Source organism: Mustela erminea, chromosome 17 (assembly GCF_009829155.1).
Source record: "Mustela erminea isolate mMusErm1 chromosome 17, mMusErm1.Pri, whole genome shotgun sequence".
NCBI lineage: Eukaryota > Metazoa > Chordata > Mammalia > Carnivora > Mustelidae > Mustela > Mustela erminea.
Window position 1 is genome coordinate 34,210,331 of NC_045630.1, and position 26,951 is coordinate 34,237,281.

General features: G+C 51.1%; 1 protein-coding gene and 2 long non-coding RNA genes across 5 annotated transcripts in view; 2 read left to right on the plus strand and 1 right to left on the minus strand.

The window, feature by feature from the left end:
- Positions 1-26,951, minus strand: part of PLXNA2 (plexin A2) — a 212,270-nt gene that overhangs the window by 156,592 nt on the left and 28,727 nt on the right. The window contains exon 3 of the mRNA XM_032318661.1: positions 23,707-23,889. Within this exon, the coding sequence (XP_032174552.1) occupies positions 23,707-23,889 (183 nt within the window). The remainder of the gene's footprint in view (positions 1-23,706; positions 23,890-26,951) is intronic.
- LOC116576455 lies at positions 1,974-4,148 on the plus strand. The gene is made up of 3 exons (XR_004280167.1): positions 1,974-2,275; positions 2,479-2,575; positions 4,108-4,148. It is a non-coding gene; the product is annotated as an uncharacterized LOC116576455 (long non-coding RNA).
- Positions 18,387-20,143, plus strand: LOC116576451. 3 transcript variants are annotated; one of them, XR_004280163.1, is made up of 5 exons: positions 18,387-18,689; positions 18,821-18,950; positions 19,173-19,296; positions 19,455-19,612; positions 19,745-20,080. It is a non-coding gene; the product is annotated as an uncharacterized LOC116576451 (long non-coding RNA). The 3 variants fall into 3 exon arrangements; XR_004280162.1 differs by adding an exon at positions 20,108-20,143 and having other exon boundaries at positions 18,388-18,689; positions 19,173-19,612; positions 19,745-19,970; XR_004280161.1 differs by having other exon boundaries at positions 19,173-19,612; positions 19,745-20,082.

A 26,951-nucleotide genomic window follows, 5' to 3' on the forward strand; every position in this document is an offset into this window, starting at 1 on the left:
GTGCACACACACCTCACACGCACACATAAACGCACAAACACACATAGACACACACCACGTAGTTGCAGGGAGATTCTGGAAAGGCTCTCTGGCCCATTCTCAGTAAGCCTCAGCTGTTCCTCCAGGCTCTGGCGGGGGTGGGGGGAGGGTGGGGAGGCCCAGCAGATGGTCCCAGCTAAGCCTGCAAGTCTCCCAGTGCCTCTAAATTCAGGGTCTGGGCCCCCCCAAGGCCAACAGTCCAATTAAGCTTTGTTCCCACAGGTGGAAAGCAAATGAATTCGGAGCCATTCCTTCCCTTCTTTCGGGCATGGAGCCCTCAGGCCTCACCCCCTCCCCCTCGGCATCCTTGCAATTTCCCATATGGACTCCTTGCCTCCCACACTCTGCTCTGAAGATTAGGTTACTCAGGGATCACAGACCCCCAGAAAGATTTCCTTCCAAGATGTCCTCTAGACCGCAGGGACCTGCCTGAAGACTTCAAAGGAAAACTCGGGGCTCAGAGGCTTGGCCCCCACTCAGGAGCGTCTTTCGGTCCCAGAGGGGGCCCCAGGGAATGGAAGCCAAAGATCTCTGAACCTTCCGTTATGTTGTTCCTGTTTCCTTCTGCCGAGGGCCTAGAAAAGCTGCAGGGAGACCCTGACACCGCCTCTCCTAGAGCTCCTCCTCCTCCCCGCAGAGCTCATGGGCATGACTGGCATAAATATATCCATACATCTCTTTATAAATACACACATCTTTAGCTATATATATCTTTTCTTCTAAAGACTTGGCAAGAATTCCCTAGAAGACTTTTCCATGACACAATAGAAAACCAGCAGAGTCATCGGTTTGATGGTTGCCTCAAACACAGCTTTGGGTTGACCTTCGCAAAGCTCCTTTGAACCCTGCTTCCCATAACTGAACCCCTCTAGCCCTCACCGGCCTCCCAGCGCCTGGCAACCGGAAAGTAAAGCTCAGTTTCCTGAAGCTGCCACTTCATTCCTTGTTGGCCTCTGTCCGAAAGCAAAAAAAAAAAAAAAAAAAAAAAAAGAATCCATTGCTTTTGACCTATCATCTTAAAAAAATAATGGGCTCAGTATCTGAGCTCCAGCTGGCAGCAGGAGGAATTAGCTGGGTGACAGGATCCCAGGGCACTGAGGGACAGTGTGGGTAAGGATGGGCTGCTGGAGGTTTTGGAGGGGGATAGACCTCTGTGGGCAGCATGATGGGGAGCACTAAGTAGGCATCTATCAAGGCTTAGGAACCACTGGGGTACCACTGGGGCTATGAGCAAAGCTGTGGTGGATCGGCTTGACAGCTTCTTTGACGGCTTCTGGAATAAACAGGAGAGACTCCGGGGTCTAAGAACAGGGCCGGAAAAGCCACTCAGGTAATGACTTTCCACAGGAGCTCTCATTAGGCACAGGTTCTGAGAACCCTATCTTCATCAGCCTGCATCAACGTTTGTTGGAAGAAGGCCCAGGAAGGGAGGAGGTAATGACTGGCTCTTCCATCTCTCTTTTTTCCCCTTCCACTACTAAAGGTGGGTGGAGACGGCCCCTGCGACCTTTCTTTGAGGCAAGGAGATCCCAGCCACAGGCCCATACGGTAGTTAATCCCCAAACAGTTTTTCTTTTCTTGATTTTCAAAGTGGGGGTTGGAAGAGGGGCTTCATAAGTGAAGAGTGGAAAGTGCAAAGGAGAATCAACAGAGAAATGCAGAGAAAACGTAATTTGGCAAAAACCAAACAAATTTCAAAGCCCCAGCTACACCTCCTGGAGCCTTTCTTGCTTAGTATTCTTTTCTTCTTTTTTAAATTTGGGCTGTTATCCTTGCAAGGGAGAATGCCAGCAGGTGTTGCTGGCAGCTGTTTAATGACAGTGTCAAGAACGTCTTTCAGGAAGGGAGGCTTGGAGGCAGGGGGCGGTGATGGAGAAAATGGGGAGGGGGAGGAGGGAGAGGCCCCCCATGTGCAGAGAGGTGGCTGAGGAAGGGAGCGCCGTTCTGAGAACTGCAGTGTGATTTCGTACAAAATTCTTCCTGTAGGAAGTAAGGGGGAGGGACAAGAGGCATCTTTCAGCGTTTGGAGGACCTCAGAATTTTGAGCTGGAATTACGGGCAGCGCGCTGTGTCTCTGGGCAGATATCTTGGCTCCTCTACTCAGCAGCTCCCACTTTCATCCTTATTGTGAGTGACCATCGTGAGGATTAAATAAAAGGACCCGGAGACCCTTGGAGACGGATCCCAGCAGACCCCAGGGGTGATGAACCCTGCAATTATTCCACATCTGGAAAAGGTAATGGCTCCCAGGTTGGCAGGGGAGGGCCGGGGACCAGAGAGAGGAAGCTGTTTTTTGTTACCGAGCCGATCTCTGTTCCAGGCTGCGCGAGAGGCTGGATTTAGAAGACGGCGGGGCGGTGGCCACAGAGCCTTCAACAACCAATGCACCTCCTCAGAAACCACCAAAGTCTGACATCCTTTTCTGCTCTGTGCTTACAGCTTCTTTCCCTCCGGCTGACCTCCTGGAGGTAAACCTGAAAGTCTAACCCATCAAAAACCCTCCTTGGTAACCAGCACGGTGGGAAGAGGTCCTGAGGTACTCTGCCCTCCCTGAACTGTGGCGACACTTCTTGTTGGGACAATGACTGACATTTTGTGCAAGGTCCTCACGGGTTGACTTCCTCCACCTGCAGGGCATCACGGGGACACATAGTCTTATAAATAACTTACAGATTTCAGGTTCTCTCTGCAAGGCCTTTCTCATTCTAGGTTTTTGTTTTTGTTTTAATGGAGATGGCATTTTCACTTTGCATTGCATAGGTCACCTATGAAACTGATGGGGGGAAGGGCAAGGCTTTGGGACAGCAGGGAAAGCAGGTGACTGTAATCACCCTGGTCCTAGGACAGTCAGGGTACAATGGTGGTCAGCTCCAGAAGTGTGTCCCCAGGGTCTGAGGCTACCAGTAAGACGCAGGGGGCGGGGAAGGGGAGAGCACTGACCCCTTCTATCTGGACAGCAGTGTGCAGTTTTCCAGATGTTTCCACACATACTATGTCTCACTAAATCTGTCCCTTATTCCTGTGAAGTGGGAATCAGACTTATCAAGGTCTCCCTTTTATAGGTAAGGGACCAGGATGACTTCTTTGAGGTCATGGCTGTACAGTCAGCCTAGAGCCCAGACCACTCAGTTTCTGGACTTCTTTTCCCCAGCTCCGTGTTGTTTCAGAGCCAGAGCCTCTGACAGAAGGGTGCACCATGTCCCATCTTCAAGGGAAGCAGGAAGGAGGAAAACACGTCCCATGCCTTCAAACAGATTGTAGGTGCCTGAGGAAACGGCCCTTGTTCTAATAGTCTTTTATATATCCCATGGCCCATAACCCACAGTCTTCCAAAAAAGTGGTTTGAATGGCTCTTTGGGTTAGGTTATAAGGAAGGACATAAGGGAATCGAGGTGTCATGGGGAGTGGTGAACTTTGAACCACAAAACGAGGGTTTATGTCAAAGGCTCCAGGACGGACTGACTGAATAATCCAGTGGGAATTTCATTTACTGCGTCTTCTAGCAGGAGGTAAGAACATCCACCCCTAGAACTGCTATCAGAAGGGACCGAGATGACGCATGGAAAAGTATGCTGCATCCTGTGACACAGGACCTTGAGGTTCAGGGGCTCACAGGTGAGACAGCAGAGAGATAAGGAAGTTTCACCTCTGAGGGCCCTCAGAGCATCGCTCATGCCCTCCTGCCCCAGGTGGGCTGAGCGTCGTGTGCCAGGATTGGAAGAGTGGGCTAAGGTGGAGGGGGAGCTAGGGGTCTGGTGCACGGTAGGCTTTCAATGAATGGGTATCCGTTCTACAACATCCTCTAGGGTAAGAAGCACTAGGAGAAGGGCAAAGGGACAGCTGTGAGGACAGTAACTGAGGATCTTCAGGATCCCTCCCAGCCTCGGGATTTTGTTTGTTTTTTTTTTCAACCCAGCATGGGACCCAACACGGGGCTTGAAATCATAACCCTGAGATCAAGACCTGAGCTGAAATCAAGAGTCAGATGCTTAACTGAATGAACCACCCGGTCACCCTACCCTCAGAGTCCTAAATGATTTCGTCTTTGAAATAATGTTTTCTGAACAGGTATTTCTCCAAAGAAGACATCCAAATGGCCAAAAGACACATGAAAACATCCTCAACATCACCCGGCATCAGGGAAATACAAATCAAAACCACAATGAGATGCCACCTCATACCCATCAGAATGGCTAAAATTAACAAGTCAGGAAACGACAGATGTTGGAGAGGATGCAAAGAAAGGGGAACCCTCCTACACTGTTGGTGGGAATGCAAGCTGTTGTAGCCACTCTGGAAAACAGCATGGAGGTTCCTCAAAAAGTTGAAAATAGAGCTACCCTATGACCCAGCAATCGCACTACTGGGTATTTACCCTAAAGATACAAATGTAGTGAACCGAAGGGGCACGTGCACCTGAATGTTTATAGCAGCAATGTCCACAATAGCCAAACTACGGAAAGAACCTAAATGTCCCTCAACAGATGAATGGACGAAGAAGATGTGATATGTACACACACACACACATACACACACACACAGGAATACTATGCAGCCATCAAAAGAAATGAAATCTTGCCATTTGCAATGATGTGGTTGGAACTAGAGGGTATTATGCTGAGCAAAAGAAGTCAACCAGAGAAAGACAATTATCATAAAATGTCACTCATATGAGGGATTTAAGAAACAAAACAGAGGATCACAGGGGAAGAGAGGAAAAACTAAAACAAGACAAAACCAGAGAAGAAGACAAATCACAAGAGACTATTAATCATAGGAAAAGAAACTGTGGGTTGTTGGAGGGGAGGGGCTTGAAGGGAAGGGGCTCCTGGGTTGTGGACATTAAGGAGGGCACATAAGACTGATGAATCACAGACCACTACCTCTGAAAGCAATAATACATTATATATTAATGAATTGGATTTAAATTAAAAAATGAAGTAAAATAATTATAGTCCTAAAAAAATGATACGCCTTCTAAAAGGGTCAACTGCTGCCACTGCTTAATGGTCCCGGGCCATTCTTTGGGTCCTTGCTGGGTTGATGGGTAAATACAGATGACTCTTCTTTATATGATCACTCTAGGGGAGGTGGTGGTGGCTGTGGTCTCTGTCAGCTGACTCGCAGCAGACACAGGGCCAGATGTCAGTCTGTGCTTCACTCAGGTGCCTGGGCTGTCCTATACACAGGGCCCCTGAAGAGACCCAGAGCACAAAGGGAGGTCCAGCAGCGGGGGTGCACTGACTACCCCTTCCCATCTCTCTGAGCCTCTGGAGGGAGCCAACCTGGGGCTGAGGCAGGGGGAGGGCCACATTGGCTAACGTTCCCCCGGTCCTCCCTCTTTGCCAAGCACCGTGCGAAAAGATGAACATCCCGACCTCATCTAGAGGTTGACGCACCCTTCAAAGTAGGCATCATCATTGTCACTCTGGAGATGGAGGAACTGAAGCTTGGTAAAGTTAACCCACTTCTCCAAGACCGTCTCCCCAGCAGGTGGCAAAGACAGAATTTGCAACAAGGTGGTCTGTTTTCAGAGTCCACATTCTTCCCATTACACACACGGCCCCTGTCCAAACAGCTCACCAGTCAGGAGCTACCAATAAAATACCACACCTCCTACGGTCGGCACTAAATCAGCATGAGGAGAAGCTGGAGGCTGGAGGGGAAGAGATCTTTATCAAGACACTTCGGGAGTAGGAGAAATACTTCCACCCTCCTCCCAGCCAGAGGGTTGGCTGTGTGTGTGAGATGAGAAACATTTTGTGGGGAGGGGAGGAGGGTACAATCTCAGGCTCCCATCACCACCCACACCAAAATAAACCTGAAGGCGAACCGTGGCCCTCAAGGATTCTGCTCAATTGCTTCTGTGCGCCTCTGTGAGGTTACGTGGGGGAGAGGGAAAGAAGGAGGCGGGAAAGGGAAAGTAATCTCTTTTTCCATACCCAATGGCATTTATCAACCACACTCTCCTCCCCAAACTTAGGCTTCTCGCTCGCTCACCGATTTCCTGTTTTCTCCTTCCTGACCTTGCGCAGAGAGCTGGCATAGTTTTGAATGAGCCTAGACTCTGGGGCCAGGCCCCCTGGGTTTGGTCTCCAAACCTCCCACCCCACTGAGCTGTCCGTTAGAGACAGACTCCGTGAATGAATGGGGAAATAATTTAACCTCCCCGAGTCTTAGTTTTCTCATCTGGAAAGGTCCACTTCACCATTCCTGTGTTATAGGGCACCCAGAGGGCGTGAAGGAGGAGAAGCGCTTAGCACCGTGATGGGCACATCATTGATAATAAATGTTTGGAGCCCTGACCAGAGCTTCCCAGCCTCCGTCCTGCTGACATTTTGGACAGGCTCCCATTCTGTTGCGTGGGCTGTTCCGTGCCCACGTGAGATGGCTAGCAGCGTCCCCAGCCTCTACCCACTAGATACCCCGAGCACCTCTAAGGACCCAAAATGTCTTCTGGACAGTTGCCAAACATCCATGGAATCGCCCCAGTTGAGAAAATGGCGGCTGCATGTAATTAACGGTGGCATTACCACCAGGTGATACATTTGAAGGCACATAGTGGGCACAGATAGAAACGGTCATTTTTCTGAATGGGTGATCGAATGTATGAATGAGCCCACTACCTAGTAAAGGGTGTTGTTCTGCATCTTCAAACTCTTGGCAGGAGGCGTGCCATCTACTAAGTGCTATACTCTGGAAGTCTGATGGACTCACAGAGGGGTCTGGGAGGGAACCCAGCACCAACCCCCCCAACCCCTTGGTATCTCTGCTGCCAGCTGTCTTTGGGTGCGGACCTGGGCTTTGCTGGTGGAGCACTGGAGGGAGTGAGGCTGCGAGCTGAGTGAGGCTGAAGGCAGTGTCCCCTCTGGGAAGGGCCAGTCCCAACGGGATTTGCCGGCAGCAGTGATGACTCGAATTTCTGGGTATGAGATGTGACTGCTGGAATCATCTGCACTTCCCAAAGGACCTCTTCGTTAGCCACGGCTGGTCATAGACATCGACAGGAACCCCCAAGTCCTACTGTGCCTGGAGGCATAGCACACACCTGCGAGCCCCTCTGACTAGAAGATGCCTTTGCACTGGAACAGAGCGATGATTCGGGTCCTAGGATTTCCTCCTTCCTCTCCTCTCCCCACTCTCCTTTCTTCCTTTCTCAACAGATACTGAACATCGGCTACAGTACTTGGCACTCTGGATACAGGGATGACAAACGCGGCCCGTCTTAAAATTGCTGAAGGGCAGGGACAAGGGAAAGGGCCATGATGATACATGGGTTAATAACAGGGAACATGTCCTGAGCACTTAGTCTCTCATGGACATGGATCTGCGTGCTTCACACGTGGACCCTCATTTACGTGTCCCTTGCAACAAGCCTTCGAGGCAGAAACCATGACCATCTCCAGCCTGCAGACGGGGAAGCAGGCACAGAGAAGGGAAGGACTCCTACTGTATCACCATACGTGAAAGGGCAGGATCAGGAGTGGAACCCAGGACACCGTGGCTCTTGGACCTGAACTCTTCTTAACCATCGTGCTCTTCTGCTGACAGCCATGTGACCGGGGTGGGGGGCACAGAGTGAGCAAAGGGGAGGCTTCCTGGAGGCAGTGAGGCCACAGCCTCTTGAAGATGAGAAGGTGCTAGCTGGGCGAGGGGAAGGGAGAGGTGGCCCTAGCCTGAGAGAACAGTGAGAACGTGAGAAGGAACAGAGAGACACGCCAAGGTTCCAGGAAACAGTTCGTCCCCTACCAGCATGGACGCCCCACCCTCAGTCTCATGGCTAGGTTAGGGCCCAGCCAGTGGATAGGACTCCTACCTTCTGACTTGGCCTGGTCCTGGGTACACCCCCTGGGAGCCACCTATTCGGCCTCCTCTCCCAGCCCTTACTGATTGGGCTTTGCAGCCAAGCCTGGGACCTCTGCTCTGTCTCTCACTGGCGTCGTCTTCCCCAACCTGCAAGCCTCATCTGCTCTCCCTCTGGCTCACCCTTTGCCCTGATCAAGGTTCTTGCAGCCTTGCCTTGTTCTGCTGCTACTGACACCGGGTGTGTGTGTGTGCGTGTGTGCATACACACAGGTGGGGGGTCGGGGGCGAGAATGGTGTGTGTGTGCCTGCCACAAGGCGTGCACACCGTGTGGATGGGCAGACAAGCCCACCATTTCATCATCTGTCATTTGAACCTGTTTTTTTGATTAAAAGAGGGTGGAACTGGGGGATTGGAGTGGTCACTCTAGGGCTCAACGGCACATCGTTTAAAAGCCATCGGACAAGGAGGCTTCACGTTTTAGGATCACAGACAGCTTTGAGAATCTTATGAAAGCGATGGGCTGTCTACATAAAAATTATAGACATGCAAGTGTTTACAGTTTTTTGTTCTTTGTTTTTTTGTTTGGGTAGATCATGGTCCCTCTGAACCCAGGTTTTAAATGCCGTACATTCAACTTCTGCCATATTTCCTATCGGGTCTCCCTGCCTCTGCGCCTTGCAGAGGAGTGTCCTAAGATGGGGTGGGCAGCTACGGTACCATGAATGGTGAAACCAGACAGACCCGGCTTTGCCTCATTTGCTTGAAAGAGCAGAGGCCCCAGGTTTGAACACCGCTTTCTACAATAAGGGTATTAACACTGCTCCCACACAGCCCTAAGGGGTCTGGCTGTCAGAAATGATCTCTGCCTCAGTTTCCACACTACATGCACGCTAGTGAGCTCACATATTTAGGTGATGATTAGGACAATGGGTGGACATCTAGGTTCCACTGTAAGTGTCACTGCTGGGTGACACTGCAGTGTCACTGACGGGCAAATGACTTGACTCTTCTGGGCCAGTTTCCTCATCCCTACGATGAACAGGCCATGGGCTTGTTAGGATGACAACATGAGTTCGGCATGGGTAAAACATACATGAAAGCTGTTTGTGTTCCTCAAACCACCGAACAGGTTTAAGGGTGTTCTCCTTATCTTGGCATGCAGAGACGAGGGGGAGATTCATACCAAGAGGTATGGACTGGGAACCAGAGAGGATAATGGAGATCACTCTTCCTTAAAAGCGACAAATTCAGGCCCCGGATATATAATGAACTGCCCGGTCATCCATCGATGAGTCCTGGGAGGTGTGGGGGGAGCTCAGAGCTCAGGACAATCCTAGCAATATCCAGTGACTCTGGAGGCATCTGCTCTCTCATCTGTGGCTCCCACTGTCAGCGAAGGGCAGACTCAAGGAGCAGCCTCCCTGGTCCTTTGTGTTCAGGATACTACGAGGTACAAATCAACTTCCAAGTTCTCAGTGATGGGAAAACAAGAAGGTTCTTCATTGGGTCTGCTTGCTGTTAATGAGCTGATCAGTCGGAGGGAGGAAGGGGAGGGTGGAAAACCCAGTGAAAATGAACAATCCCTACCCAGAGTCACCAGAGTGCTCTGTACCTCCCGTCTGACGTCTGTGTTTTATGCAGTGCTCAGGCTGCTGGTGCCTGGGGCCCGCAGGCAGGTTTATGAGATTAAAGCCCAGTGCCCAATAAATAATTTAGCAGCTTACTGCAAAAAAACCTACACGCAGTATAATAGCTACTATCTCCAGCAGTCTGATGTGTACATACATTTTAAATGCACATCACTTTCATCTACATGTTTCCATTTGATGTGGAGTCCAAAACCAAATAAGGAGGAGAAAAAGAACGTCACCTCCACCTTCTGTCTACGTCCTGCCCCCAAGATGGGGCTGATGAGAAAGAAGACTAGTCGATGCACTAAGAATTCAGGGCTTTGCCGGCTTTTCTTTTCCACATCCCACCCCCTCTTATCTTTGCTCTGTTCTTTGCTTTCGGTTGCTGTTTGTGCATGTAGGAAGCATCTGAAATCTCTACTAGACCAATTATTCATTCTGAATTTGGTTTTCTTCTCCCAGGGGTGCCTTTTAGGGAGCAAAGCTGGCTCCAGGTGCTGTCTCCTACGGCGTCACAAGTGACTTGCTTGTGGGTGCAGCTCGGAAGCGGAAATAAATATCACTGCCACGGCCACCGGAGTCCCGGCTGAAGTTTTAATGAGCCAGAAGCAGTGGTAACTGATTGGTAAGAGCCGGTCTCAGGCACGAGAAAGAGGGAGAGTACTGGAAGAGGAGGAGGAGGAGTGTCACAGGGAGAGAGGCTGGGAGAAGGCAGAGAAGCTCACAGGGAGATGCTCCCAGATCCAGAAGCATCAATGGGAGATGAGTCGTACATAGTAATCTACATAGCAACATGACTAGGCAGGAGAAGAATAGACGCCAAGGGGAAGCAAACTCTTCTCACTGGAAAGTTTACTGGTTCTGATCGCAGTTAAGGGACGAGTGGCCTCAGTGAAGGAAGACAGCCATGAAGGAGAGTGGCAGGGCAGCCCTTGAGCTTTCTTGGAAATCTGGAAGGCATCCATTTCCACACCAGCCCCTCGACTGTCCTTCTGTGGGTGGCACCTAACCAAGACCACTGGCCTTGCACAGATAGCACCAAGCTTACCCCCTCCCCCTTTGTGCACCTCCTTGGCCTTGGACGCATTTACTGCCAGTGGCTGTGGTTTATCTCCCGTTGTTTATGGCCTGGGACAGGCTGCCTACAAATAGCTCCCCAAAGAGTGGGGAAATGCAGGCATCTGCCATTCTGTGAAGCTCTTTCCAGAAATGAAAAGGACAGTCATAAAATGTTGTGCGGGGGGGAGTGGAGGGTGGGTAACATGCATCATAAAAAGCGTAATGGACTAATGCTAATACACAGACTGGCTCCAGCCCAGGGGTGTCTGCTGAGCTCAGACATAAATATTGGGGAGGCACCAAGGAGACAGATTTTTTATTTCTTTGATTTGATGGTAGGGGGAAGTTGGGCATATTTTTTCCTCTGTTTCTCTGACTGTGGCCATTCCTCTGGGAATACCACCAGCCTGTCTGAGACTGAAGCCCCTCAGTGTTTTATGGCTTCCAGAGCAGAGAGACTCCCGGAAAGACCGGAGGGGCAGGAGGATCTGTGGGTACACGGCATTGCATCACAGGGTGAGTCAGTCTTGGGTTTTGTTTGTATCATTCCAAGATCTTACGGGTGACAAGAGAACCAAATAGGGGGAGTGTAATTATGTTGAATGTGTGCTTGAATGAATTTATGAGTAACTATGCGCTTGCCCAACATCAGGTTAATTTCCAATATTAAAGGACTAATATTATCTGATTAATGTTTTCTACTTAGTGAGAACAAAAACAGCAGTGACCCCAACCATAACCCAACAAGAATCTCCATGCCCTCGCAGCTTCAGGTATGAAGAGTAGGACCCTTGTTGGTTAATTAATGAAAAAGTCAGGTACTTGGGGATTCAACCACACACACTGTTTTCTAGAGTTTTATGTGGAAAAGTACCTCCATCTCTGGTCAATGGCGGCCATTGGCCAATTGCTGTCTACCCACACACGTGCCTTTAAGTATGCCCTTGTGTAGAATGGCCAAATGTATGGTGTATGTGTGAGGCAGAAGGCAGAAATGTACACAAATCCTGTGTCAGAAGAGCCTCTTCTGGGTGAGGCTAACGTAGTCTTGCCCCCTCCTCCACGGCCTGGAAGTACTCAGTGCCTGGGAGGGGTGCGGGGTCTGTGGGTCCTGACCTTGAGGATAGATTTGGTCCACCCAAAAGCCTGGACCACTGGTAAGCAGGAGAAAGAGCAGAAGCTATGGGGCAAAAAGAAGCCCTTGTGTTTCAGGGTGAGTTGAGAGGGCCGAGGGCCTCTGGAACTCATGTTCCGGTACCCCATCTGTTCTGAAGGAATTCATTTTCCATGTGCTGTCCCTGAGCACGAGTGGCAGAGAACGTGGTGTTCTTCCGAGGCCATGGGCACCGAGAGCCACCCCTTTGTCTTCTGTACTGGCTCTACGTAACAGGAGACAGAGAAGTGGGGAGTGGGAGCTGTTCTTAGGTGCAGAAGACCTGTGATAAGCAGTTTAGATACGTCCTGAGCCTTATTATCATCTTTATGAAGCAGACATTACTATCATCACCTTCAACTCCAAGTTTCCAGGAGGTTAAGTAACTTAGCCAGGGTTATATGCTTTATAAATAGTAGGGAGAGGACGTGAGCTCAAACCACTGTCTTCTCATGACGACTTAAAAATATGAAAGGGAAAAAAAAATCAATAAATGATGATTTGGAGGAAAATTAAACTCAGTTTGAAGGTCAAAAGAGCAGGGACTAATGCATCCCTTCTGTCGAGGGGCACATATTGTTATTCTAAGTGATAAGGCAGGGGGTGGGGGCGTTCCCACATGTTCTATCTTAGCAGAGGCTTGAGAAGCCTTGGGTGTGTGATGAATTACTCAGATTGAGGGTGAATGGGGCAATGGGGCACTCTTGAACTGGGGGCCTGATCATAATCACAGGCAGGGCTCCCCAGTAAATAAATATGCTACAAATTTACCCAGAGAAGAATCTTGTCATTCTTTCCCATCACGGGTAGCAGCAGGTTCTTTTAGGTATGAGGTTAGCTGGTGCTCTGTGGTCCAGGGAGCTCTCAGGGAGAGGGGCCTTGAGATCAGTTGTGAGTAGGGGTCTTGCCTAATCATCTGTCCAATTGGGCCTCTCAATAGCCCCAGCAGGGGCTTGGCGTAGATCTTTCAACCAAGCTTAGAGCTTAAAGAAACATTCTTTTTCCCTTAGTTGACTCATGGCCACCTTAAAGTCTGAAACAGAAGATTCAGTCTCTCAGCCTAAGCTGACTCTTAGTAGATTAGATTTAGGGAAGACCTTCCTGATTATGAGCTTGACCATGATCTCCCACCTTCCTGCTGGAGGCTTGACCACGAGCAACCACAATAGGCTCTGAAATAGCCATTTCTACCGACTTTACAGAGCTGGAGACACACCTCGTCGCTGTCCACAGCAGTGGGCAGGAGGGAACCTTTCCTCCGGCCTCACCTTGGCTTGCTGGTATTTCAGTAAAGGCCCAACACAAATATAGAATGTATAATTTTCACATCATTCTTGGCAAATCCCAGGTGCGCCCCATTAGCAGAGTTCCAAGGATGCCATTCTCTATCAAGAAAAAGACACGTGGCATCGTAGTGCTTAGCTCAGGGCCCTATTAATAGCAATCCTAATTATATGGCTGCAAATTTAATTCATAGCAATGATTAGTGTCAGAATCAAAGGCATCAGGCATCAATATTGATGGAACTGCATAAGCCCCATAAACAGAGAACAAGCATTCGGGCCCATCCCCCTAGCGGAGGTTTGCGGTTAACTATTGCATTAATGTCTCTTCCAATTTCGCCAGATCAAAATGACTCCATTTTTCAGTGTCCTCCAACCACCCCCCTGGAACCTTTGCCCTGCCAGCTCTGAATGGGTATGACTGGCACACAAAAGATCCCAGACAGCATCTTTGAAGAAGAGCCCGGGGCCTCGGAGGGATGCACGGGTGATGGGCCGAGGCCCCCACGCTTTACACAGCAGCTCTTGGCCTTGTCAGCAACACTCCTTTGTCTTCCCTTCAGAAAGCTCAAGGCAAACAATGATGCCTGGAGAAAGGGGAGTCAGCTGGGGACTGTGTGTGGCACAAAGGGCTGCCACCCCATCCATTGTGGCCTGGGCTGAGATGGGTGGGGAGGGGGAGGACGAGGCCCGAGGGGGTGACACAAGGCAGCGTGTGCCGAGGTGACAGCTGCCATGTCCCGGGTTCCCAGGGCACTTTTGCCGGAAGGAGTGCAAAGCGTTAGCCCTTCCGTGCTTCTCTCGTGCCCCTCCTTGCCTCTCTCTGAAGGGCAGGTGGTAGGTTACAGAGGGACCCATGGGATCGAAGAGAAGACCAACCGAGTGCTCAAAGCCAGGGCGGACCAGAGCACAGGCCTGGACTCAGGCTCCAGCTCTCCACTGAGAAGCCCCGTCACTGCCAAGTTATTTCACTTTGTTGAACCTCAGTTTATTCACACGGAAAAGAGTATGGATCCTTCACTTACAAAGGTATTAAGATACTTCACTGAAAAACACTTAGCTCAGTACTTAGCACATAGTAAGTGCTTGATTGATAATACAATCCCCCCCACCACAAAATGGTATGCCTAGAGAGGACAAACATGTGAGACCTGAGATTCCCGATTCAGTGTCCCTCTGATAGGTCAGAACACCTTAGCCCCAACGCAAGCATTCTGTGGTCAAGCAGGCCTCCTTGCTGGCCGGGACCTGCTAAGATCCTCAAGCACGCAGAGAGGGCTTGGGGATGCTGGTCACCCCAAAGCAAGGCTATGTGGTCAGGCCCACGACAGGAAGCTCAGCCAGACCCTTGTCCCGGGGAGAATGATCCCACAGGTTCTGCTTAGGGAATGCTTGTATGTCAGGGAGAGGTGGAGTTGTATCTGGTGTTTTGTGCAGAGAGAACATTCCTCCATATGCCAGAGAGAGAAGGGACCAAACACTGGACTTGAAGCACCTGAATTCGAGTCTTGTCTCTAATGCTAAGAACCTGGGTGATTTTGAACGGATGTAGGCATCAGCTGTCTTAGTAGAAAATATAACAATAAATAATCTCACTGGCCCAAAATCTTTGTCTGGACCAGTTTTCTGAGACCCTTTCTAGGTATAAAATCAGGGTGAGCTTCTAACCTTGTATGAGGGAGTCCACCTTCTCCCCGGCCCCTCCGGGCCGTGCTCTCACCTACCTTGAACTATAAAGGTGAGAATCCCTGATTAGTTACTAAAGCCTGTGGGTGCCATTGCTCCTTCCAGGTTAGGTGGGGACACCTGGCTGGTGGCAGTAGCGTTTGATTTAAAATCCCAGAACACGGTATATGAGTGGTGGCTGATTGGGGCAGCCACAGAGGATCTGGCTCCTGAACGTCTACCCCACCCTGGAGCCTAGAGACCTTTCTCCTGTGGCCGGAGAGGGACAGAATCCTAGGAAGGGCTCCAAAGGACAGAAACTCAGGTTGACCTTCACCACCACGCGTCTCCATGGATTTCCTGCTTCTCTGAGCCACATGATGAAAGGACACATGATAAGAAGGAAACAGAAGTTCAAGCAGCTGCAAGCTTCTGGCTTCATCCTCTTGAACCACAGAAGTGACCTAAGCATCTGCTGGGCCCATCCCCACCTGAAATACTTGTAGCTCTGGTTCCAGTTCCCACATCTTCCCTCGATCATCCCTGTGACCCAGAGCCAGTCCTTAACCTCTCTGAATTTCTGTATCAACCTCTGCAACAGAGCAGAGAAATATCCCAGCCTTTCCTAGTCATCAGAAAATGGCATGGGAATAATGAGCTAATAGAAACCTGGGGGATCTGGGCCCCGGAAGAAGAGCCTGATAACAGCACAGAAGTGGTGGCAGCAATAAGACGCGTGAGAGTCACATTCGTAGCAACAGCAGCAACGGCCATCATTTATTAAGCACCTACCACGCCTCGGGCTCTGTATCAGGTTCTTTATATCTGCTGTGTCTGCCATGCAGGCATCAGGGGGCCAGCGGAGGAAACTGAGCGCCCCCGACCCGCCCCCAACCTCCATAGTTAATCCGAGGCAGAATGGACAGCCCTAGGACATGGCGGTTGGCTTGGGAGCACGCACGGGACAGAGAAGGGCTCTGTTGTAGTTCATTCTGCTAAGCGGCAAGAGCAGCTGGCCACTTCCCCCAGCCCCGCCCTGGGGAGGGGTCCGTTCATATTGTTTGTGCAACTCTCAGAAAGCTCTCACTGGTGACTAATGCAGCTGGATGCCAATGTCCAGCAGGATTAGATTAGTTCGGCTCAGCTGGTCTAGTCTTCGAAGTATTTTTTCCCATGACTCAGGGCTGGGGAGGGGAAGAGGGCAGGATTCTCTTCCTCCCTCTGACCTTGCAAACATGTCACTAAAAAAGGAGGCTGATCTGACAGCTCCACTCCCCCAGAGAACCAGACAAGAAGTGGGATTTGGGGAAAGCCTCAAAGCAGTTAGTAATAATAACGCAAAGCACTTTTGTGACAAGCACTTAATAGGAAGTACTTTCCGTACACGATTTCATTTGGTCCTTCCAACAACTATGCAAAAGTGTTTATTGCTACCCCACTCCACAGAAGAAGAAAATCGAGGCTCATGTGTTAAAGTCGCAATAGTAGTGATATTTAAGAGCAAATACGCTCAGATCCCACACCATACTGTACAGGAATTATTTCACCATGCTCTGTTTTTTTCTACCAGCCCCTACTCTCTTCCAAACATACTATATGTTGTGCTGACTTACTCTTTTCTTTTCAGTCTGTCTTTGGACAGGGAGATAAAATCTTCCCGAGGGCAGGCATTTTGACAGCTTTGTTCTCTACTGTATACCCAGACAATGGCACACAGTAGGTACTCAGTCATTCTTGGCTCAACAACGAATCACTGGACTGAATTCTCAGCAGAAGCTCGCGAGGCGAGTACTGTCACTGCTCACGTGTTACAGACAAAGAAAGCGGCCGAGCGTCAGGACATATCCCGTAAGCCACCTATGCGTGCTTATGCAAATCAGTTTCTACCTGAAGGCAGAGGAACGGAACCAGTGGCCTTTGGAGGTCCCCTCCAAACCCACATACGTGTGCACGTCCTCTATCCACGGGCAAGCATGCCTCAATGGCCTGAAAAGATGTGCTCTGTATTTTCCCAAAGATGAGAGCCCTGTAAATATCAGCACCTTGGTCCCTGACAAATGCTGCCTGGCCTTATGTGGGTCACCTGGATTCTGTGAGCTTGAATCCTCACCCCTCCTCCACCCCGTCCCTGAAACCCAGTTCCCTGAGTTTCACCTGTCCTGAGATAAAGCCTCGAGCCCCAGGGGCTCCCTCTTGGACGGCAGAGAGGCCTGTCGGGCACACGGCCTGTGCCTCCTACAGGGACCGTCCAGAATGGGAGTCTCTGTGGGGCATCACAAAAGGCGCAAAAAATAAGCGAACCTTTAACATCTCCCCTTTCAGAGTGGCTCTGGGAGATCAGGGTCTCCTCGCCGGGGTGGGGGCAGCTGGGGCTCTGGATGGAAACCCATACCCTGCCTTTCTACACCTGTCATGGTCAAACAGAGGGATGTGGTGGCCAGGGGAGGGGGGTCTGGGGGGATTCTGTAAAAATATGCCTCCTTCCGGGTGCCAACAGAGTGCTGCGGTTCCCAGCTTCCAGGAGACCAGTGCTTGGGACCCAAGAGGCCTATAAAACAACAAAACAAACAGCGCGTTTGGCGGCAGGAGGCTGGGCAGAGAGCCAAACTCATTACCCGGGATGTAGTGGTGAGCTCGGGGCCACCACCTGACTCTTCTCTGCAGGCTCCAGGGAAGTGGGAGAGGGTGTCTGCTGCCCCGGACCCCAACCCCCCCGCCCTGCTGAGATGCCCGAGGCGGTCAGGGCTTCGGGTCAGCCGTCACAAGTGCCAGGAGAGCCACGAGGTCGCCTAGACTTGGACCCACAGCCCCGGTTGTTGACTCAAACCAGGGTTCACACTGAGAAATGAGTGAATCATTTCCACTCAGAGGAACGAGTGGCTATTGTTTGGTGGCGTTGGCACAGACAGAAAAGCATGTTTCTCAGCTTTTCATCGGTTTTGGCCTCTTGTCCGCCAAGACAGCTCCACCCCAGGAGGAAGTCAAGTAACAGGTTAGGAACTTCCGTGTGTTTGGGGAGGAAGTATAAAGGCCAATGTCATTATTTCCAGCAGAGGGGCCGTGTCACCTTAGGGAGGACACTTCGGATCTCTGTGGCTCTGTTTTCCACATCTGTAAAATGGGGCGGAGATGCAAGAGGCAGTCACCGTATTTACTTGAAGTATTCTCAGAAGACGGAAAGACCCATAGGAAAGTGTCTTGTAGATAATCAGTGGTACCACAAAGCTGATAATAGCCCTGGGGCTCAGGAGAATGATGACTTCGGTGCTCTCGGTGGATCTTTGTCCAGCGCCCAAGCTGCCACTGCAAGGAGCTCCAGTTTTCCTGGCTTTGCTTAGTAAACCCTTTGTGAAATCAGAAAAAGAATGGGCTTGGGAAGTCAGGGCTTCCTGTGGGCTGCGGACGGCAGGGACCTTGGGTTGGTCGGTATGTCCCTTAGGGAAAGACAGAATTTTCCTCAAGAATTTCACAGGCATTTCCGAGGCCATGCTGGTTAGCTAATGGGAAAGGAGGTGGTGTTAAAAGAGGCCAGGGCTCTCCCCAGAACTTGAAAAGGGCTAAGTCTCTGCAGATTTCTAAAACTGCCCAAGAGTCCTGTCACCGGAGGGGAGGGCTGGCAGGGTGGGGCCAGGGCAGTGGCTACCTGGGCCTCTGCACCTGCTCCCCGCCGTCAGCGGGCCCGAGTCTGATCCAAAGGAGGCAGATGGCCGGCCATGCTATTCTGGGGATCTCCAGGCAACAGAGTAAACACTGTCCCCTTCTTCCACCCCGGGCACTGTGTCTAAGAGGACCGCCCACCCTCTTCCAAATGTTGTTCGTAAACTCTTTTCCTGTTACCCACCAGGCTCCCCCATTTTCTTGATGCCTCCTCCCACTGCCGCCCCCCTCCCCCTGACATATCTACCACAGCATAACTTCCTTCCCTTGCAACCAGCCACGTCAACAGCAGTCACTCTCGGCGTCTCGTTCTCTCACGGTCAGTGCACCTAGGTGCCGGGCATAGGAAGGCGGCACCCCGTACACTGGAGAGAAATTTAATGAGCACCTAATGCGTGAGCGATGTGGGGTCGGGCCGTGGGGAAGGGGGACATAAATATGAAAGAGAGGGTCCCTGTCCTTCAGCATCTGGGAACCTCAAGGGGACACATGAGTTAGTAGCTGCTCCCATGTTGGATGCCATCAGGGCGAGACTGCCTGCTGGGAGGGGCCTGAGGAAGGTGCTCCTCCCCATGCCTGGAGGGGCAGTCTAAAGGGTGCGTTACCAGTCTGTTTCCAGTGGGGAGACAGAACAGAAAGCCACCAACTCCTGCTGGGTAAGGCCCGGGGAGGGGAGGGGAGGGGAGGCCTGCAGAGACACATAGCTGGGACAGAGACAGAAGCTTCAGCAGTCATCAAGGAACCAGAGGGACTCCTCCCCAAACCTGGAGAGAGTCCTCCCTCCCGTGTCCTGTCAGCTTCTGTCTTCTTAGCCCCCCTCCTTCCCTCCTTCTCCCCACAACTGTGCTCCGACCGCCTCCTGGGCTCCTCCCTTCAAGCTGGGACATCTTAGTCAGTGAGTCTGCAGTTCCCGATGCCACTGGTCCTCCTCCATCTGCTTTGGCACGAGCTCCCTGCCTCTCTTCTCTGGCTGCTCAGCCTGCCCTCAGCCACGACACCATGGTGCCCAGCCCCAGAATAAACCCGTTTTCCCCTCCTTTATATCCCCGCCCTCTCCGCCCCCGCAAGGCCTGCCTGCCCTCACCATCTTGCCCATGCCCTGTCCTGTCTGTACTCTACACCTCTTCCTTGACCCTTACGGCTTTCTGCTGCATTCCGAGAGCAAGCTGAACCCAGTCCGTGACTTCAAAGCCCACACCGAGAGTGCCTCGGCTTCCCTGTTTCCGCCACAGCCTGCCCTCCCTTGACGCCTGTCAGAGGAACCGTGGCAGCATAAGGATCACGTGGCTGGTGCAGGAGCCCCGCCACAGCACCCCTGGTTGGTGACTTGGAAATTTCCATGTCTGGGAGCTCCATTCCTTCTGGAGTCAATTCTTCCCATGTTGGGACAGTCTGGCCACCAGAAACTTCCTCCTTATGGTATGTGTTTTACTGTAACTCCTGCTTACAGGTTCTCTTCTGCCCTCTGCAGCCATACTACGAAAGTCTAGTTCATCTTCCACAGCTTGTAGACTAAGCATGTGAACGTCGAAACCAGACGATGAAGATTCAGATTCTCACTCTGCCATTTACTAGCTCTGTGGCCTCAGATGAATGTCTGGGACTCTATTTCTTCATCCATAAAATGGAAGTGATAACAGCACCTACCTCACAGAATTATATCAAGATTAAATGAGGTAGCAGATGTAAAGTTCTTAGAATAACACCTGATATAAAATAAATACTCTAAATTGTATTATCTGCAGAAAGCTGTTTTGTTTCCTCCTCTACTCCTTTCTTTGAGTTACTATCCTTTTAAAAATATTCTTCACAGGGCACCCGAGTGGCTCAGTGGGTTGAGCCTCTGCCTTCGGCTCAGGTCATGATCTCAGGGTCCTGGAATCGAGCCCTGCATCAAGCTCTCTGCTCACCGGGGAGCCTGCTTCCACCTCTCTCTCTCTCTGCCTGACTCTCTGCCTACTTGTAAGCTCTGTCTGTCGAGTGAATAAATAAAATCTTAAAAAAAAAATTCTTCACATGGCATAACTCTACCATGTCTCATGACCTGGAAATGATCCTCCTATTAGAGCAGAGAGGACTAATTAATTTGGGGAAATCCGCAACACCCAGGCGGCTCCTCTTGACCTTGTGGTCAACAAAAATCCCAAAATCCTTTTCACTTGGTCCTCTCAGGGCTGGACCCTTGCGGTGCACCACCTGGACCTTCCCCTCACCAATCCTACAACCCCCCCTTCCCTGCGTACTCTGGACCTTCCGGGTACATGCTCTGTACCTTCTCAGTGTGGCACCCGAGGTCTGGAATGCCCTTCTCTCTCTCACCCATCGGCCCATTCATTAGTTTCTCAGTCCCAAATCCTGGTACTCTTCCTCCTCAATAAAGCTTTCAAGATCAACTGCACCATAGTGGTTAGTTTCTCTGCCATTGTTCCATCCCTGTGGTGGGCCATGGCCTGTCTTTTTACCACCTGTAGTGCACTGACCCTTAGCTGATGCAGATATGACCCCCTCTTGGCTTTGAGGTCTCATCCTTATTCTGCCCATTCCTTCCACAGGCTTGGGGTTCAGAAGGCCTCGTCTGTGATGTTCCTCCAGTGTCTAGCAGAGAACAGTGTATAAGCAAGTATGCGTCACAGCATGTCAGAGCCCCTCATGGTCATGCACGGTCTCTGCGCCCTCTACACTTCCCCACATGAACATCCTGTTCCGATGGCTGTAGTGGCTGAGAGCTGGACAGTCCGACAGACGCCTGGTCAGGCAGGGAAGAAGTGACCAGTTCTGACGCACCCTGCTTCCCTCCCCTCTCCAAACGCTTAGCTGTTTTTTTTTTTTTTTTTCTTTATTTTCCTTCCTGTGTTGAAAGAGCTATGGGGCCTGGGCCATGGTAGAGTTTCCTGGGGACATTCCACAAATTCCTCATGGGCTGAAGAGGGTGGGGGCAGGCGGGTGGGTAAACGGGAGGCCAGTGGGAGCCGGGGTGCAAGTATCAGGTGCCTTGAAGGAGTGTGGGTGGAAAGGAAGGGCGGCTGCACAGGAGAAGGAGAGATAATATGATATGAGCTCATAGAAACAGTCAAAGAAAGGCCAAGTGAAGACTGAGAAGGAGCGGCCACCTTGCAGGTTGGAACAAGCCGTGGGCAGCCACGCCCCTAGCCTTGCCCTTGAACCCGCTGACTTGCCTCCACAGCGACTGGTCCGCCAGGATTCCAGCAAGGCCGAGAGTGTTTGGCTAACTTGGGTGTGTGGTTGGGAAAGATGCCCCAAGCAGCGCCCCGGGTGTGATGCACAAGATGCAAAGAGATACCGGGGCTGGGACGGGGACTGCTGACTGCGAAGGTCCGCACGAGGGTTCCTTTGCATCTGGCCGGACCTCTCTGCGCTTATCCAGTCCTTATCCCCCCGGTCAGCAACCGTTCATTCCTGAACGCACACCCAGGACTGACGAGAACGGAGGCACAAGTCCCTGGCTGAACTCCTTGGCAAGCCTGGACCTGAAGATCATTCTCGGCCTCCATCCCATGCTCCGTGGCTGCCTCTTAGGGTAAAAAGGATGCCAAATTGAGTGTCAGGGCAAGAAGCGACTTGTCCTCGTCTCTGTGCTTAAGGGCCTCAGTTTCCCTGCCCAGCCATGAATGTATCGGGCAAGATGCTCTCGAAGATTTCTTAGAACGGTTCTCTTTCTCAAAAGCAGTTTGGGGGCCTAACCCATGTGTGAACACTTGGTGAAAGAATTAGGCAGAAGGAGGTAAATATATACGAATGGAGCATGACCCCTGCCTTTAACAGAACTTTTGAGAGAATAAAGGAGACAGTCACACAAATGATCCAGAATGGTGAGTGAAGGCGCTGGAGGAACAGGGGAAGGTGCGGAGCGCCAGCCTCACGGTGGGTACCTTGACCCTTGGCAAGCCTTTGTGCATTAGAGAAAAAGGTGGTCTCTGTGGGCGGACGACTTAGTAAGGGGAGCCCCTCTGGGTGGATGATGGTATCCTCGGGCACACGGCTTGACAGAGAGAGTTCAGGCTGGACTTCAACTCCTGTAGGCTCCTTGGCCCAATGCCCCCATGCAAAGCGCTATCTACCTGCCAGTACAGGGAGAAACCCCGCAGGGAAGTAGCCCACACTACTCAGGGGCCCACGCTAAATTCCACACTGGCCCAGTGGAATATGCCGCTTTTAAATCTTGGTAGAATAAGAGTAAAGCAACTCCCTCCCCTCCCCCTAAATTCTGGAAAGGCAAAGGCAGGAACCACATCCATACTCTCTTCCATGGGCCTAAAGGCCAAGCCAAGGTCCATGGTCCCAGGACCGGAAGAAGTAGTAACCTTCAGCAGAGCCAGAAAAGGGTTAAAGGGCCTTTGCATCGTGAGAACCAGAAGCTGTCTGGACAGCTGAGCTCCTCCACACAAACCTAGACCAGTTGTCTCACCTCCTCTGGCAGCGACTCCGAACAAGCAGAACAAGCAAACCCTTCCTCAGGCTCGCTCCTCGCCACCCGTCCTTCCACATTCCCGAAAGACCTCTCTCCCGGGGCTCTAAATGGGTTTGGGGGAAAGAGCTGCCGGGGGGTGTTAACACCAAAGGGTGAGACGTGCTGAGGTCTTGCACGGGCCTCGGCCCACAGGTGGCGGGACTGGGGAAAGGAGGCAGGACGGTGAGCATGGGCAGAGGGATGAGCTAGAACGGGAAAGAATGTGGCTGCCGGAATCCCACGTAATGAACCAGACCGGGCTCCTCTCTGCACCCTGAGCTCTAGACAAGCAGGAACAAGCTGCTGGCTCAAGCCTGCTGCGCCAGAGGCCTTCCGCGCCCCCGGCCCCGGCCAGCCAGTGCCCTCCAGCTGGCAGAGGGGCCCGGGGCAGCCGTGAGGTAAGACACAGACTTCCTCCTGGCAGCTCAAGTCTTGAGCGGGGAGTGGAAGGGTGGGGAAGGGTCTGTGGTTGCAGGCAGAGGAAAGGCAAGACAGTCGTTTCTCACGCAGGCACCACACGCCTGGATTCTTTCAATCGGGCCCAGTCACCTGCTCTGACCACCTGCTTTGGACGCAACAAAGACTTCTGACCAGTGCCGTCAACTGAACGGTGGCAAGGGATTTGTGATGTGGGTGATTCATGACACAGAGAGTCAAAGTGTTGGTTCTACTTGATTTGGAGATAAAGGCTGATTCTCTTTCCTCCCCGCTGCCCTCAGGCTGAGGTACCTTTCTAATTTTGTGAAGTCTGGACAATACTGAAACATGCTGGCCTTCTCTAGTCACTCCCCAATGACTGGAGGAAGCAGCTAGAAGACAAGCCACAAAATTAACCCCTTTCTACTCCCCCATTCTAGTTTTTTCAAGGAAAGGAAGAGTTACCTGTATTAAATCTCTGCCAACAGCTGAACAGCTCTGGGGGGTCTGCGCTCACGGACTCTTACCTTTTTCAGCTTGCCGCTCTTCGTCCCCACAAAAACCACGCTGTAGCCATTGTAAACGTAGGAGGCCACTGAGGTCATGCGGTCCCGGCTGGTGGTATAAAGGGTCAGGCCCTCCACTGGAGTTGAGCCTCCCAGCGGCTGGTTGATGTCCAGCCCACAGAAGTTGTCATCGATGGGGACCGGCTGGAGGGAAAGGAGGGAATTGGGGTAAATGACAGCGGAAGGGCAATCTCCTTACACTAGCCCACACCCAACCACCCGCCCGAGGACACCAGGCCTCAGAAGGTACACTATTGGGGTTCAGGAACCTAACACATGCCTCCAACGAAAACATGTCACCAAATGACTCATAAATCCTACGCCTGCTCCCGTGAAACCAGACAGAGGGGTCTGTAGGCTTCCTCGCACTAACCCACAGCCACTCATCCACTCTTCTGCCAAGAGATCCGGGGTCATCTAGAAAGATAACTGCTTCAACTCATTGTCTGGTCATTTCCATGTCCTCCATGTCCCTGGGGACCATATCCTATTTAGACAGGGGAGACTCAGTCTGGAGGCAACACCACAGGATTTCTATCAGCTGGAGAGGGTTTCTTGTTTGTGCTTTGGGTTGCCAGGCCTCGTCTCCCTTTGGGTGTAAGGCATTGCAAGCCATCCCAACATTCATCAGATCGTACGTTGAGGATAGACTGAAAAGGATCATCATAATACAGGACAGGCCCTTATACTTTGGAAAAGTTACTTCATCTGCATAAACCTCCATTTCTTCATTTGTCATACTGTTTGACCATTTTTCTGAGAAAATTATTGAGGAGCAAATGGAAGAATCCATTCCTCAGTTCTGTTAAGTTGTACGACGGTTTCCACTACTGCACACTCGAGGTCTTCAGCCATGTTTACGGCAACAAGAATACAAGACAATGCCGGAGGTGGTCTCCTTCCTGTCTGAAGGGATTGCTGGTGTGCCCAAATAAAGAGTATCTTTCAGGAGACACTAGGGCACCTTAGAAAGAAGACCACCCTGAGCCAATGAAAAATGAACTTACCCCAAAGCAGAAAGACCTGAATTCTGGCCTCTGTTCACCTGCTAGGTGGCTGTGTAAACCTAGAACAGTAATGAACTCTCTTGGACTTGTTAAATGGGAATGTAAATGGATTATTTCTAAGATATCGCTCAGTTGCAAGAAAAAAGAAGAAGAAGACTACATGCTTCCTAAGGACGGGGGCTGCCGAGGGGCTCGTCTTGCCAGCACAGCTCCTAGCCTGGGGCTGGGTCATGATGGGTCCCCTGAGATGCTCCGGCTGACTGTTTAACCAGGAATCCTGTGGGCAGAGGCTACAGACCCCGGGCCAGGAAGAACCCCGAGAAGCTGTTCCTCCTGGGTCTGAAAAGGCATCCCAGAGGAGGAAGGAAATGACTGTTGTGGGAAACATAGAAAGCATTAGGGAGAAACCTGCAAGCTGCTCCCTTCAGCTTCCTCCTCTCACCCTCACCGGGGAAGAACAGGCTGGGGCATCACTCACTGACAGCTGACCTCCTTGGAAAAAATGGTTTATGAGCCAGGGCATGTGATGGCTAAACCGGGGACTTCCCTTCTGCTCCCTTCTCAGATCAAGGGAATAGAGCCTCGTGAGGAATCTTGTGATTCCTTGGTGTTCTCCAGAGAGCAGCTGCCCCAACTCCAGTGGGAAAGGTGGAGCTGCTCTTGTGTGTATCTGAGTGTATGGTGAGAGAGAGAGAGAGAGAGAGAGAGAGAGAGTGTGTGTGTGTGTGTGTGTGTGTGTGTGTGTGAATGTATGCATTCTTTAGCAAAGGGACTGACATTTAGGTTAAGGATGACCTTGAACCACTAGAGAAAAGGGAGACACAGCAGAAGGCATAAGCTCCTCAAGAAGGGAGTGAAGCAGTGGCATGCTGGACAGCTCACGAGGGGTAACCGTGCACATCTGCAGTCAGTAGCATCACACTGGTGGCCTGAACTTGGCCATGGTGAGAGTATTTATACCCTAGAAATCGCCAAATACTTCTAATCAAATATTTCCACCCCACCCCCTCTCCCTGCATAGAACCAGCTATTTAATGGTTACTAGCACAGCACTAGACCCAATGATGGAAATTTCTAGCTCCCAAGAAAGGCAGGTCGCTTTTTACATTTTCTGCTTTTCCTTCCCATCCCTACACCGTAGGCAGCAGGTATCCTGGTAAGACTTAAGAAATCTAAATTGTAGTCCTGTTGCTACCACTATCCACCCATGTGACCTGGGTATGTCACAGACCCTCTCTGAACCTCTGTTAGGTGAAAGCATTGGACCAAGTGATGGTCAAGATTTCTTTAGCTCAAAAGTCCTTGATTCAGGGCTTCAGTTTCCTTCCCACTTTCTCCAGGGGCTGGTAAGGCTGCAGAGTCTGGGCACAGGCAGAGACCAAGCCCATTTTTGAGCAATGACAGCAAAATCAAAAAAACTGTCTGTGATTGTGGATTTCTCTACACCCTTCCTGATTCTAGAATCTCCAGAACTGAAAGGGAGATATTTTTTTTCCAGAAGCTCAGCCCTTGGAGTTGACTGGCATTTCTTTCTCTCTTCTCTATGTTGTCAGGGGTTTCCAAATATCTGATGCCCCTTTATTTTTGCGCAAACGGCGAGAGCTTGAACTATGGCCTCCCTTAGCAGCAGCATGGCTGGACAGAAAGAGCTTGGACTCAGAAGTCATATGGGCTGAACGGAGCTCGAATTCCTGCTTTGTCATCAGAGTTGTGTAGATGTAAGCAATTTAGTTAGTCTGTGTGAGCCTTTGTTTTTCCATCTGCTCAATGAGGATGATCGTCTTTGCTTCATAGGGTTATACCGAGGTAACACTTCAATTGCCCAGCTCGGTCTTCAGCACACGGCTTCCATTCGGTGAGTGACAGTCCTCTTCCTCACGCGTCTTCTGGGCACAAAGCTCAAGCCCTTGATCTGAGACATGCTAGTCCAGAGATTATGCTAAAATTAAGCCGTGGGACCACAGCTTCACTGACCCATCCCTTGCCCTCCCCAAGGCCACCAAATGTTTCTGGATCCCTAGGTCTGGGACTCCTGAGATTGTTGGGATTTTAAGCAGCAACTCGTATTCCAGCTTCACTGCCCATATTGCTGCAAAGGTTGCACCCAATGACCATGACTGTCAGGGATGGGACAGGAGGGCTGAGGAGGGGCTGTTCTCTCAGGTCCTGGTCCCACCGACTGTCACCTCTCTCCCAGTG